Here is a 13,765-nt window from a genome sequence, read left to right as displayed (position 1 = left end):
TTGCCATATCAGTCTTCATCAATCAATGAATAGTTTTACTAGAATCTCAGAGCTATACTCATTATATGGTGATACTGCTACCCCCTCCCCATTCAATACTTCTAGTATAAACCTTATGATAGCTATGTATATAATTGTCTCAGATGTTGGTTTACATCCCTCCTCTTAACTACAATATTAACATTTTCTGCCATACCTAGTACTTTCCCTCAGCTCTGTCTCTTTGAATTTTTAAGCAGTAATCACATGATCTATTATCTATCTGAAAACTCACTGATACACCTCTTGTCATATTCCTTGAAAGAATCATCATGAGGATATTTTTTTTGGATTGTGTTTTGTCTTTGCCCTCCTTTTAGAATACTTTGCTTAAGGTGTCCCTACAAGGATTGGAACACGCCTGAGAAAATATCTGTAAAGGTCACAGAAGTCTGTAAACCATCTACCAAGATAAGTTATGATACATTCTTTTAGTTTGTTTGATAATAGTATAATGTTCAGTAATTTTATGAATCATGACAGGAAAGGGTCCATCATGGTTCCATCTAGTACACTTTGGCGACAGCAAGTTTGCTACCTCGCAGGCACATCAGATTCTTTTCACTGACTAATAACCATTTTCCATCATAAAATGTTAGGGAGATATTCTAAAACATATGTCATGCTAAGAATTTCAGCCCTAGAGGGCCAAAACTGATTCAAGATCACCAAAAGATGTCTAGATAATAGTAGTTCCTTTGAGTGTGTGACAATAATATCAGTCAGGAATGCACAATGAATATCAGGGTTTTCTATGTCAGCAAAACATTGCATCAAGCGGTAACCAGCCTGTAACATTTTACTATCAATTAAATGACTTCTTTGGTAGTAAGCCAGATACCAAACTGAAAATGTAGTCTGAAGGACTCATGGTGACTTATTTAAAGTAAATGCATAAAACATTTGTTTTTGTCATAAAGACAGACTTAAGTCACAATCTTCAGCCCTTTGGGACAACCCAGTAATAGTCTGACTTAAACCTCCATGGTTCTATGGGAGCTATCCTTCTGGATAATTCTTCACTTGACTAGATCAGTTTGTCAAGTGCTGGACCTACAGTGGAGAAATCCACAGGCATTTCTATATCATGCAATACCTACTTCAAATGTGTTTGAAGGCTGGCAGTGGAAAAGACCTACAAATGATGATCACTTTTTAGAAAAAAATGGTTAAATGGAGAGGTACTTCAGGGATCAGTGTATGAGTTACCACCTCAGCCTTCTTATGCAGGTATTACTCAACATGGAAAAAGGAAAATATATATCTGTGTAGATCACACAAACATGTTTTTCCTAACAGTGTAGCAGAAAGTTTGAAGTTAAAGAAAAAATCAATGCAACCCCTAAACTATTATGCAGTATTTTGGTATCAGTATGGGACATGTTAAAAAATCTGCAATTGATGCATACAAATACAAAGGTGGAATCATATATAAATGAAGAGATACTGACAGTCTCAGAAATGTGAAATGACAGCTGCAATCCAATCATTCCTCATTTTGGTAGGTAATCGCTGCAATGAGGCAATACAAAGGGCTAGCAGATTTCAAACAAAAGGACATGCCTGCAGAAAGGGCATCCAGTGTTTCCGATATTCTGTTACACAGCTGCTTCTGAGGTACCACAGTGAACAGTGTAATCATTTCTAGAGGTCACATCTCTGAGGGACCCAGGATACATAATCCTGGGTCACTAAGTACAGTAGAATATGTACACATTTAACAGAGAGTAGCTATCAGCAAGTTGCTTTCTGTAGGTCTGAGTTTGATATCTACAGACTCCACTCCTGTAATGTCTGCCTTTGAGCCAGTCTCTCACTCACACAAAAGCTTTGAAGTTACTCCTGAAAGTGCAGAATTGTACCCATTATTTTCATGTCTACTGTTAATAGAGACAAAATAAATAAGCAAACGTTTATTGACAGAAGGATACAGTACATGAAAAAATAATTCATTAGCTGGAGTATACAAGAACTTTTGTGTATACAGTGCAGTGAGAAGAAAGAAAATCAGAAAGAAGTTGAAGTTAGTCTGGCATTTGGTGCAGAGTTTAAACTTGTGAACTGTAATTCCTCTGGTACAAGGTCTGATTTCCTCAGCCCTCATGTGCCTACAGTGTGACCTTGGCCAACTCCCTTAACCAGATATTGCTCCCAGGTCAGACCTGAAAAGGGACTGTATGTGTCCATTGGCCTACCTTGTTAACAAATAGGATTATTATTTTTCCAATAGAAGAGGGAAGAACATGTAGAAGCTTTCTGGGAAATGTGGTCAAAAAAGTTGTGGTTGTGAGCTATTTTTATTAAGCTGCCAGAAGATGTAGGTTGTCATTGTCGTTGGCATCAATCCCCTTTAAACACTTTACATGGGGTTGGGGTGACACATCAACATTAGTCAAAGTGACCAAATCATTTGAGCCAATTCAACACCACCAGGTGGGCATATATATAAAAAACTTTATTTTTTCTCATGTTTAAATCAGATAGAATTTGGGGAAAGGAAAACACTTGTTTTTACTCATTAATAATTTTCTTTTCTGCAATGTATTGCAGCACTGGTGCAGGAATATATGAATAATTTGTGGTGTGGACATAGCATCTTGTCACATGGGAGGTTCTGAGGAGCTTAACTCCCTTGAAAATCTTTAGTTAATGTATATGTGGTCATGTGTGTGTGTGTGTGTGTGTGTGTGTGTGTGTGTGTGTGTGTGCGCAGGTGAGTGTGTGTCTGTATGTCTGTGTGTCGTGTGTGTGTGTGTGTGTGTGTGTGTGTGTGTGTGTGTGTGTGTGTGTGTGTGTGTGTGTGTGTGTGCACATACATTTACAAACACTGTAAATCCATGAACCATAATATGATTATTTCATAACTCATGTTTGTGAAACTGAGAAACAAGCAATAATGTGAGTCCTGAAGATGACCAACTTCATGTCTCTGCTGCTTCATACTGTTAATACCCTGGTGTCATCGAATTGAGTGTGTGTGTGTGTGTGTGTGTGTGTGTGTGTGTGTGTGTGTGTGTGTGTGTGTGTGTGTGTGTGTGTGTGTGTGTGTGTGTGTGTGTGTGTTTGTGCGTGTGTGTGGGTGTGTGTTTGTGTGGGTATGTGGGGGTGTGTGAGGGTGTGTATATGTACATTTAGAAACAATGTAAATCCATGAACCATAATATGATTATTTCATAACTCATGTTTCCGAAACTGAGAGACTAGCAATAACGTGATTCCTGAAGATGAGAAACTTCATGTCTCTGCTGCTTCATACTAGTAGCCTGGCCTCATTGAATTGAGCCAACAAGTTAGACCTCAACGAAAAGCTTATATGCTGTGTGTGTGAGTGTGTGTGTGTGTGTGTGTGTGTGTGTGTGTGTGTGTGTGTGTGTGTGTGTGTGTGTGTGTGTGTGTGTGTGTGTGTGTGTGTGTGTGTGTGTGTGTAAAAACACGGCACTGCCAAGGTAAATTTCAGGTAGGTGTTTCAGGTTATATTGCTGTAGGCAATTAAAAAATTGAGTAGACTATACTACTGACATTTTTGCCCAGAATGCTAACATAATTATTCATCTTCTGATATTCCTGTTGTTCTGTAAGAATCTATGACATTAGGAAATGAAGAAACACTAAGCCTCTCTACTACTCATAGATGCGCTATTTCTTTATTTTCACAAACGTTATTCCTTATTGTGTGCATATGTAGTTACATCATAAACTGCTGTGTGCCTTTGCCACAGATCCATATGTAATGTCACTGCACTTTTTTATCATATCACATTTAATATGCAACAAAATATAGTATGTTAAACAAATTCTCATGTCAGGTGCAAACAACAAAATACAGCTCACTAAGGATATTCTTATGGCACAACATTCTTCAACATTTCAGGGAGAACATAGCGGGGGAGGTTGGAAGGCATATCATACTAAGAAGCACTGCAGCAGATAAACTGCACATCATTTAAGGCAGTATCATCCCCATTTCCCTGTGAGTCTTCTACTTTGGTTTGCAGACCACAGATTCCATAATCACATAAGTCGCTCCAGGAGCCGTAAACACCCCATTCCTGTCCAATTCCTTCAATCACTGGACCTGAAGAGCACTTAAACATTATGTTATTGGCTGCTGTGTCATCTCCATCACCTTGCGGAGGTTCCACTTTCAAAGAGAAGGATGTTAAAACTCCATCCCCTGGACACCAGACAGCAGTTTTCCATTCACCCCACCTTGAAGGAAAACAAATAAACACCATGTCAGAGTGTGTTCTGAATATTTTTGTATTAATCATCTGTTTTTACTTTGTTAACTTAAAAGAAGTGAAGTCAAGGGGTAGAAAATCTGAACAGTCCATGTACAGCTAAAGACAATAAGGATGTGAGGACAGCATCAATATGAAGCAATAGTCAATGCACACAATGCAAGCTCAAATGTTTCTTTTTGCTTTCTGTTTTGCTTTCTTATTGTTCAGTACAGCAAAGTGGAAAGTTAAGTAACACACTATTTTGCAGTAGAGTGAACTGTTTTCAGCATATCATAACATCACTCCTGTTTACTAATAATGACTATTAACAATAGAACAATATGTTTTTTCTGAATATTGGTTATCAATTTTATGAGGAATTTTACTTAATGACTGTTCAGTTGTATTTTAGTCCTTGCAGACTAGCATAGACATACAGAAACATAAGTAGCTAATAAAAATATGTTTTTTTGCTTTGCTGCTGCCATAGACTATGCATAGTCCTGCTGATTACTTGCTTCATTTATACCATAAGTGACCTGGCCAGTCAGGTTTTGGATTTGTCAGTTCTTTTGTATCAGTCTTGTCCATGCATTGCACAACAGACAGCGCTTTAATACAATCATTCAGTTTCCTCAGCTCCCCACTGTGTACCTGGTTCATCAAAGTAAACTCTTGTTATCACTTCATGAAGATGACCTCTCCTGCTTCATATTCTGTTTCCCTCAGTGTTTTCACAATAAAACTCTTAGGTCCTCATACTTTTGTACAACAGTTGTTGGGCTACAGGTTGTTTGTCTGATCGTGTAAGACTCTCACAAAATGGCCAGAGAAAAGTAGTGAAAAATCTCTGTGATTACTGTGGGTGTAGGTTTTTATGGTTACATGCTTTGTCCCAACATTTCAAATGGATACTTTTGTAAGGGAAGCTAGTATGTCACATTGCTTGAGCTTTAGTGGAAGATTGTTCCTGAGAAGGGGTAATCATAACATGATGAATTTGTTTGTCTCCACTGTGATTTCTTTGCTGAAGTAGGTTCGGATCTCTGGTCCTAGTGCTCACTTGACTGTTTGATTTACAGAGGTGTAAAAGGTCTTGGACTGCTGGATCCCTAATGGGCTGACAATTATATCACAGGTCACCCCTATGGAGCCTATAGGTTACCGAATACAGGGGCTTTGCCTCCAGCCTCTCCTAGTAACTCAGGTCTTTTAAACTCAATCTATTTTATTCAGAAACTCTGGTCTCTCCAGTCACCTTATCTATCTGCTCAGATACATCCCAACAGGAGCATTGTATTCGATAATGGGACTGATCAGTGCAGAATTTAGAGAGGTAAGGCCTTATTTGGATCTAGAGCAGATAAACTTCACGATTAGTTGATCTGGATTTTCTAAATCCTGTTGCAACATGATAATGGAAGAATTACCTATCCATGTTCCAAGGTCTCTGAAAACATTTTTATTTTGGAATGGGATGTTGTCATGCTTTGAGCTGGGTTGAGAGATCATTTACCAAATGCTACAATAATTCTATTTTCTATTCTCCAGCTATTAACATGTGTAAGTTCAAACTGTAATTTCTATGAGTAAGAAGGGGATTTGAGGATGTCGCATAGTTTACAGTCATATGCAGATGGGGTTAACCAGAGATCTCCATATTCAGTTTGGAGAGCACAGAAGCATATGTCAAATAGTAGATATCTTAGTACGGATTCCTGCAGGATGCTACCCATCTAACAATATAGGGATCAAACTGGAGCACATTTAGCTTGTTAGTTATGTTAGCATGTGGTATGGTATCACATGCTTTGTCAAGGTCAAGATATGCTGTATGGACAGCATGGCCACTGTCTGCAGCATGTGTTACTCTCTCAAAGAAGTTTGCCAGGTTCATCAGACATTATCTAATCTTAACAAAGGCAGACTGCTCTTTGGTCAAGTTTTATAAGATTTGTAATAATTACAGTTTAGTAAGTCAGTTATGACCTGTTCAGTGAACTTGGAGATGAGGGTCATCAGGCTAACTGGTTTGTACTTTGTGGGATCCATGGTGGGGCCACCCTTGTGAAGTGACATTACAACTGCTGTGTGCTATACCTCTGGGACAAAGCCAGTGGCTAAGCTCAGATTAAATAGCTGTAGGAGCAGAACCATCAGTGCATATTTAGTGCTATTCAGTAGGCAGATGGGTAAAGTATCAGGCCCCATGGCGGATGGAATTTCTTTTTGTTTTGGAAATTACCTTAAGCATATGTTCTTTTGTGATGTTAGGGAGTTTGATATCGTTAGAGTATGTGGGCTTTGTGTAGCTGTGTCAGGGGTGAAATATGCACTGAACTTGTAACCTAATATATTTGTTATAATCCTGGATCTGAGTAGGTGGTTACATTTTGAATAAGTTCAGAGCAATGCTGGGTGTGATTTCTTAATTTCCTGATGTAAGTAAAGAAGGATTTGAAATTGTCCTTTCCTTCTGATCCCAGAGTAAGTTCATGGAATGCTATTGTTTTCTTGATGATATTTTTCAGAACCTTTGATAATTTTTATTTTTGCTGACCTTGATTTATGATCCTTTAGTTTTGCTGTATATTCTAAGAAGCTTCTTTTCTTTTACTGCATAGTTTATTAATTCATGTGGGCAACCAGACTTGTTTGCTCTTGAACTTCTTATTTTGTTTAGTTCTGGTAAGGACTGTCAAGTTAATACATTTATCTAGGTGAGCATAGAATTTATTTGCATATCTACTACCCACATCACCATTTTGAGGGTTAGAGCTGTACTTGAATTTTGAGACTTCATCATAGTATTGTAGCAGATTAGTAGATATGAAGTCTTAGAATACTGTGATATTTACATTTGATGGTTTTGGTATTTTGAAGGAGAAGGGTACTAGTTTGTGGTCAGACTAACTGCAAAAGGGTATACTGGTGGGACAGTATATATAGATGTTATATTTGTAAGGACCATGTCAAGAATATTTTGCCCTCTTGTGGGTTCTTTGACTTTTTGATCAAGGGAGTTCATGTTTATGAAACTGAGGAATTCTTTTATATGGAACAGAGGAACCTACATTTGAGGTACAGGTATCCCAATTTATTGATGGGTACTTAAAGTCTCCCAGGATGATGAAGTCCCTGTGTAACTGATGTTCATTCAGTATATTTAGGAACCAAATACTGTTTTCAGGAGGCATCTAGGGGGTCCTTTAACATTCTGTGACCGTATAGTAGGTTTTATTTAATGTGATTTGCACCTCAATAAGTTCTGTTTGTGGGTCTCTAAGAATTTTCCTTGAGGTAATGTGGTTTGTAACAAATATGGATACTTTTGTTACACCCGTCAGGGAGCATCAGAATATCAAAAATGGCAGGCAGGAGTGAAGAAACAAAAACAGGGGGAAAGGAAGGAACAACAGAAAGAAAAAATGAATTTGGACTTTGAAAATTTTAAACCTGAGTCATTTAATGTGAATAGTTACAATCATGATATTTAGCCAAAGGTTTTTCCTTCATTCCGACATAAAGAGCAAACATTGCCCAGATCCTAGTGTATTTCAAAATGTATGCACGCAAATTGAATCTAAAGTACATTTTGCAAGACATTCCATACTTTGAAGATCGAAACTACATTGTTAGAAAGAAAACTACATTGTTAGAAAGAAAAGTACAAAGAATCATATACTGCATAGCACCCTGCAGGTGTTTCATGATCATTGTGAAGAAGACTTTTGTAAAAAACTGGGTATTAGATCCCAAGCACACAATTTAACAAAAGAAGAAAGAGTTGCCTTAAATGAACTGTCAAGGAATGAAGAGATCCACATTATGAAAGCAGATGAGGGACACAAAGTAGTAATGAACAAAAAAAATACCCAATGGCCATCTGTAATTTATTGAGTGATGAGAACTGTTATGAGGAAACCACCAAAGAGAAGATTAACAAATAATAGACCACTCATAGACCACTCACTTTTGACCTATTAAGTCAAGGTGAAATAGATGTGGAAAATTATTATTTTCTACAAGCTGAGCTTTCTAACACAGCCAGAGTCTTCAGAATTCTAAAAGTACATAAAATAAAGAAAATCGCCCCTTCAGGCAAGTAGTCCCTGCCGATGACTATAAGATAGAGCCCATTTCATGGTTTTCAGATCATTAGATCCCATTGTACAGGCTTCTGAATTTTACTTGAGAGACTCCTGACATTTATTAGAACTGTTAGGTGATGTACAGATGCCAGTGTGTGTGTGTGTGTGTGTGTGTGTGTGTGTGTGTGTGTGTGTGTGTGTGTGTGTGTGTGTGTGTGTGTGTGTGTGTGTGTGTGTGTGTGTGTGTGCGTGTGTGTGTTTGCAGCTCTTGATGTTGTGTCCCCATACACCTGCATTGAACAGAATATAGGGATGGAATTCATAAGGAATTACCTAACCAATTGTGACAACTTAAACAATGGTTTGCTTTACACTGTTTGTACCTTATTGGAACTAGTACTGGATAACAATTTCTTCACTTTTGCTGACAAACTTTACAAGCAGAAGATGGACATTGCCATGGGATCAAGGGTAACCCTGTCTTTGCTAATTTTGCCATGGCCTGGTGGGAACAAGAAAATTTGAAATCCCACCCTTTTTTCTCCAAGGTCATCTTCTACAGAAGATACATAGATGATCTGGTCTTCTTATGGAAAGGTGACAAGGAAGAATTTAATGAAATTTACTCCCACCACGAGTGGGTATGGAAGCAAGATCAGCTATGTGGATATCAACATGAAGTTGGATATGACCAACTATAGAAAGAAGAAAAAATGAAGCCAGCAACTGGATGGCTGAGAATAATTAATTTATTAATCAGACATTATAAAGACTTCGACCTTCACAGACCAGTTTCGGCATAGAGTTAGCTTAGCCTTCTACAGTGTGAAGGCTAAGCTAACTCTATGCCGAAACCGATCTGTGAAGGTCGAAGTCCTTATAATGTCTGATTAATAAATTAATTATTCTCAGCCATCCAGTTGCTGGCTTCATTTTTTCTTTGGATACCATTTTGCCATGCAATTTTCTCCGTGCAGGGGACTGTTTGTTGCTTATGACCAACTATACCATGAAGACTAAAATACATAGAAAAGAAACTTTTGTTAACCAGTATGCGCACAAGAAGAGTATGCATCCATTCCATATAAAGAAAGGAATTGTTAAGGGACAATTTATCAGATTGAGCATACTCAATGATGCCACCTTTCTAAATGAGTCTATAACTCTGAGGTTACTCTTCTTAGCACAAGGGTACTACCCCAATTGGTTGTCGAAGATCCAACATGATGTTTCACAGCTTAGGTTAGACAAAGCCAAGCCCATTTTTACACAGAGTTGCACTGGAACAACTATCAGTGGAAATTTATACACCCACTCCAAAACAAAAATCAGACTCGGCCTTTAGGAGAGCAGTCCCTTTACCAATTATGGCAGACATGAATGTAATAAAAGAAATCCTAGAAGACAATTGGAAAATCATTCTAAGTAATAGTGATTTGGCAAAAACTTTAGGAGAATGTCCTGTATGTACATATAAATGATCACACAACATTAGGTCCTTTTTGAAAAGAGGTTAGTTAGCGTCCAAAACACACTGGACGTTTCATCCCAGGCACCTTTAAATGCAGCAATATAGGTTAATAAGTAACACCTTCTGCAATTAAATCTGAGTTTTTGACTTATGCTTTTGGTGCCTTGAAAATTTTGTCTGTAACTCATTCGGAGTGGCTTACATTACCCAGTGTGAAACATGCGCTTGTTTTTATGCAGGTAAAACTTTCAGAAAATTTCCCTGCAGAATTTACGAGCATAATTTAGCAATCAAAATAAAGATCAAAACAATGCATTAGCAAAACATTAATTTTTGTTGTTATTTTAAGAAATTCACTTGTAGTGTACTGGAAGCTGTCAGTCTGGAGAACCTTTTAGGAAATTATAAGGTATGGCTTAAATGCCGAGAATCTTGCTGGCAGATCAGATTAAGAGCTGACAAATACCCTGGTCTCAGTGATCATATTAACATTAAATGTTTCTTGTCAGCACAGAAGTTTTAAATAGTATTTAGTCTGCCTTAAATCTGATACAATGTATTTTGACTATGGCACTTTTTTCACCTATTACCCAAGGACAGACATTGATTGGTTGTTTGGATATCACATGACTGTTTTGACACTATTTTTAAACAGTATGTTTGAGTTCTTAGATTGTGATGAAGTTCGTGTGTGGATTATTATTAAAGAACAAAAGCGCGAAATGCTAAATCGAATTTGACTGCATCTGTGTCCTCTCTAAAGAGCTGGTACTTGTAGAATTGTTTTTTTTTTTTTTTTTTTTTTTTTTTTTAATCTTTATTCTATGCTATTTTGGGGATTAAACATGAATACTCTGCAACAGATCCCATTGGGTCTAAAGGTGTGCTGCAAAATCTTCATAGAAAGGAAGTAATTTCTGCACTTTTAAAACACGTTTCTACAATAATGCACAAAAGCAGTCCGGACAAGCACCGTAAGGCCCAAAAAAATGTTAAAGTCCTTATTGTGAAGGCTGTTTGCAGTACAAGCTGCAACACTGAAATTGAAATCCACTTGCACGTATAAAGCCACACTGAAGTCGGAAAAAAACTTGAACCTTAACGCACTTTATTATTAAAACAAGCATTTTCGCTGTGGTTAAAACTACAGCTTCATCAGAGGCAAAAGTAGAATGCAGTGTTAGAGTCAGGTTTTTATACAACACACCCTCGCCTTAATTAGTAATGCAATCACAATGAAGGCGTGTTAGCAGCATTTCTTGCAAAAGTGAATTCAGGGAATGAAAGCTCTGTTTAGGAGCATTCTCAAAAGTGTGTAGTTTCATACTTTTAAAACAGTTGGAAACCATGAAACATTGATGCATCAGCAGTTTGTTACGTTCATACACCAAGCAAATGTGCATTAAAAGCATGAAAGTGTGTAAGAAATATATACACAATAAAAGCAGTCTAAAAACAATGCATAACAAGTCTGCATATAAAAATGTTTATAGAAAAGTGTTTGCAAAAAAGTATCTAGTGAAATCACTACCTGCAACTATAGTTGGAAGCCTTGCTAAATGTAAGTCTTAAAAGTAGTGAAAAGTATATGTTACTACAAGTTACTATTAAAGTAAAATAAAATGAAGTGAAAAGTGAAGTAAGACAAAGGTAAAGGAGTTATCTTTTATAGCTCCTCATTTTCAGGACACAAACTATATTGCAATGTTCATTCAAACCTGGGTACGAAAATGAGTCTAGTAATATTTGCCATTCTAGCTCCTTATTCTCCAAAAAGAGAGGTACTGGACCCCCTCTTTCTGTTTTCTTGACCTGGTCAATTGCAATAAAATGAAAGCTATGTCCTTGATGTTTCATTATGTGTTTAGCTAAAGCCATAAGGAAACTGAAAAAAAAAAAAAAATGAAAAAAGAAAACGCTTTAGCTAAACACGTAAAGCCATAAGGAAACTGAAAAAAAAAAAAAAAAAAAAAAAAATGAAAAAAGAAAACGCTTTAGCTAAACACGTAATGAAACATCAAGGACATAGCTTTCATTTTATTGCAATTGACCAGGTCAAGAAAACAGAAAGAGGGGGGTCCAGTACCTCTCTTTTTGGAGAATAAGGAGCTATGGGCATGGTAGTCTGTACTGTAGTGTTTGATTACTGCTAAGTCACAGCCTTGTTTGGCCCTGAAGGATTAGGCAAAGACTTTTTTGCAGCATTGGGAAGTAACACTTCTCTGTCTTTATCTATGTATCCCACTTCAATAGATAGCTCCTGACTAAAACACCAGTAAACATGTACGCCTTTTGATAACTCTTACATTTTCTCCAGCCATCCATAGTATATAACAGGATCATAGGATAGTAGAAGTCACAAGGCAACTAAACCATGAGGCCATTTCCATCTTTGCAGTATCCATCCTTAGGCCTTGCCTCTCTTTTCAAGAAAGGCCAGTTCAGATGTACCAGTTGTGAATTTATGAACACCCATTCAAACGTCCATCTCCCTTTTAAAGGCAGACAGTTTGTATCATTGATTAACTTGGAGAGGGAGTTTGATCCAGAGAAGGGGTAGGTACTGTGTGACAAACTTCTGTCTCCTCCTTGTCTTAATTATTTGTTAGAGTAGATTTAGATTTTAACCCTAGAGCTAATGGGGCTGTTTGATATTTGTAGGGATAAGAGTTTTTGGAATACTGAATCTGTCATAGCCTTATAAACAAAGCACAGTTCAAGTCTATATAAAACTGAGTATAGGGATAAACCTTTAAGTCTTTTCTTGGTAGTTAAGATCTTGTAAGCCTCTGTTTTTTTTGTTACAAGCTTCTGTTTTTTTCTAATTGCTTTATATGCTTAGTATGGTGTATCATAAAGGGCGTATTGTATCCAGTTACAGGTCTAATTAGACTAGAGCAGAGTACAATGAGGTAAGGACTTCTTTTGATCTGGAAGAAGTACATTTGGCTATCAGCTGTGAAAGTTAAAAGAATTTCCTAAGCAATGTTACATTGTGATGGTCAAGTACCTAGGTCTCTCACAACCTTTAGATTTTGATGTGGTGTATCATCTTTACTATAAGCTGGAGTTAGGGGGTACTTACCAAATACTACAATGTTGCACTTGGTGTTGGGCTTAAGCCCATTTTTAGTACACCAACTATTGAACAGCGTATCCTCCTTTTGGTGTGCCTATATGCCACTGGGGACTTGGCTGTGATTCCCATCTTACAATCATCTGCGGACTTTGTTAACCAGAGATCCACATTTGGTAAGTGGAGATCTAAAAAGCAGACACTGAACAGCAGAGGTCCCAGCTCAGATCTCTGAGAAACTACACTGGCCACCTTCATGCTCTCTGTGGATGCATCCCTACTCTCACCATGTGAGTCTTGTCTCTAAGTCAGTTTGTTATCCACCAGATGATATACAGGTCAGTTTGAACCTCTTTCAACTTGTTTATTATATTTGCATGTGGTATGGTATTGATTGCCATGGTGAGGTCAAGATATGCTCTGTGGACAGCCTGTCCACAATCCATAGCCCATGTAATCTTCTCAAAGAAGTTCACAAGATTATTTTGGTAGGATCTCTCTTTGATAAAGTCAAACTGCTGTGGCATTGTGTCTGATAATATTTTTGATGACAAACTTAATTAAGTCAATTATGATATGTTCTATGGCTTTGCATATAAGGCTATTAGGTTGACGAGTTTCTAATTCCCAGTTACTCCTGTGGACTGGTATCTCAACAGCTGTAAGTCATTTCTGTGGGTCAAAGCTAGTTGCCGGGCTCAGGCTGAAGATGCAGGGAAATGGGTATGTCAGTACTTGTTTAGTGCAATTCATTAGTCACTCATGTATGTCAGGCCTGGGCAGACACAGTGGTGCAGTGGTTAGTATTGCCACCTCACAGCAAGAAGTTCTCTGGTTAGATTTTCAGCTGGGGTGCCTTCTGTGC

At 37.6% G+C, this 13,765-nt stretch overlaps 1 protein-coding gene across 1 annotated transcript in view; it reads right to left on the bottom strand.

Moving 5' to 3' along the window:
* Positions 1–3,658: 3,658 nt before the first annotated feature.
* LOC122810940 (vitelline membrane outer layer protein 1 homolog) overlaps positions 3,659–13,765 on the bottom strand; it is a 218,666-nt gene continuing 208,559 nt past the window's right edge. Inside the window, exon 4 of the mRNA XM_044082469.1 lies at positions 3,659–4,248. Coding sequence (XP_043938404.1) covers positions 3,948–4,248 — 301 coding nt within the window. The 3' untranslated portion in view covers positions 3,659–3,947. The remainder of the gene's footprint in view (positions 4,249–13,765) is intronic.

Source organism: Protopterus annectens, chromosome 9.part0 (genome assembly GCF_019279795.1).
Source record: "Protopterus annectens isolate FY-2018-M chromosome 9.part0, PAN1.0, whole genome shotgun sequence".
Classification (NCBI taxonomy): domain Eukaryota; kingdom Metazoa; phylum Chordata; order Ceratodontiformes; family Protopteridae; genus Protopterus; species Protopterus annectens.
The sequence above is the reverse complement of the archived record's forward strand: the minus strand, read 5'-3'. Positions and strand labels throughout refer to the sequence as shown.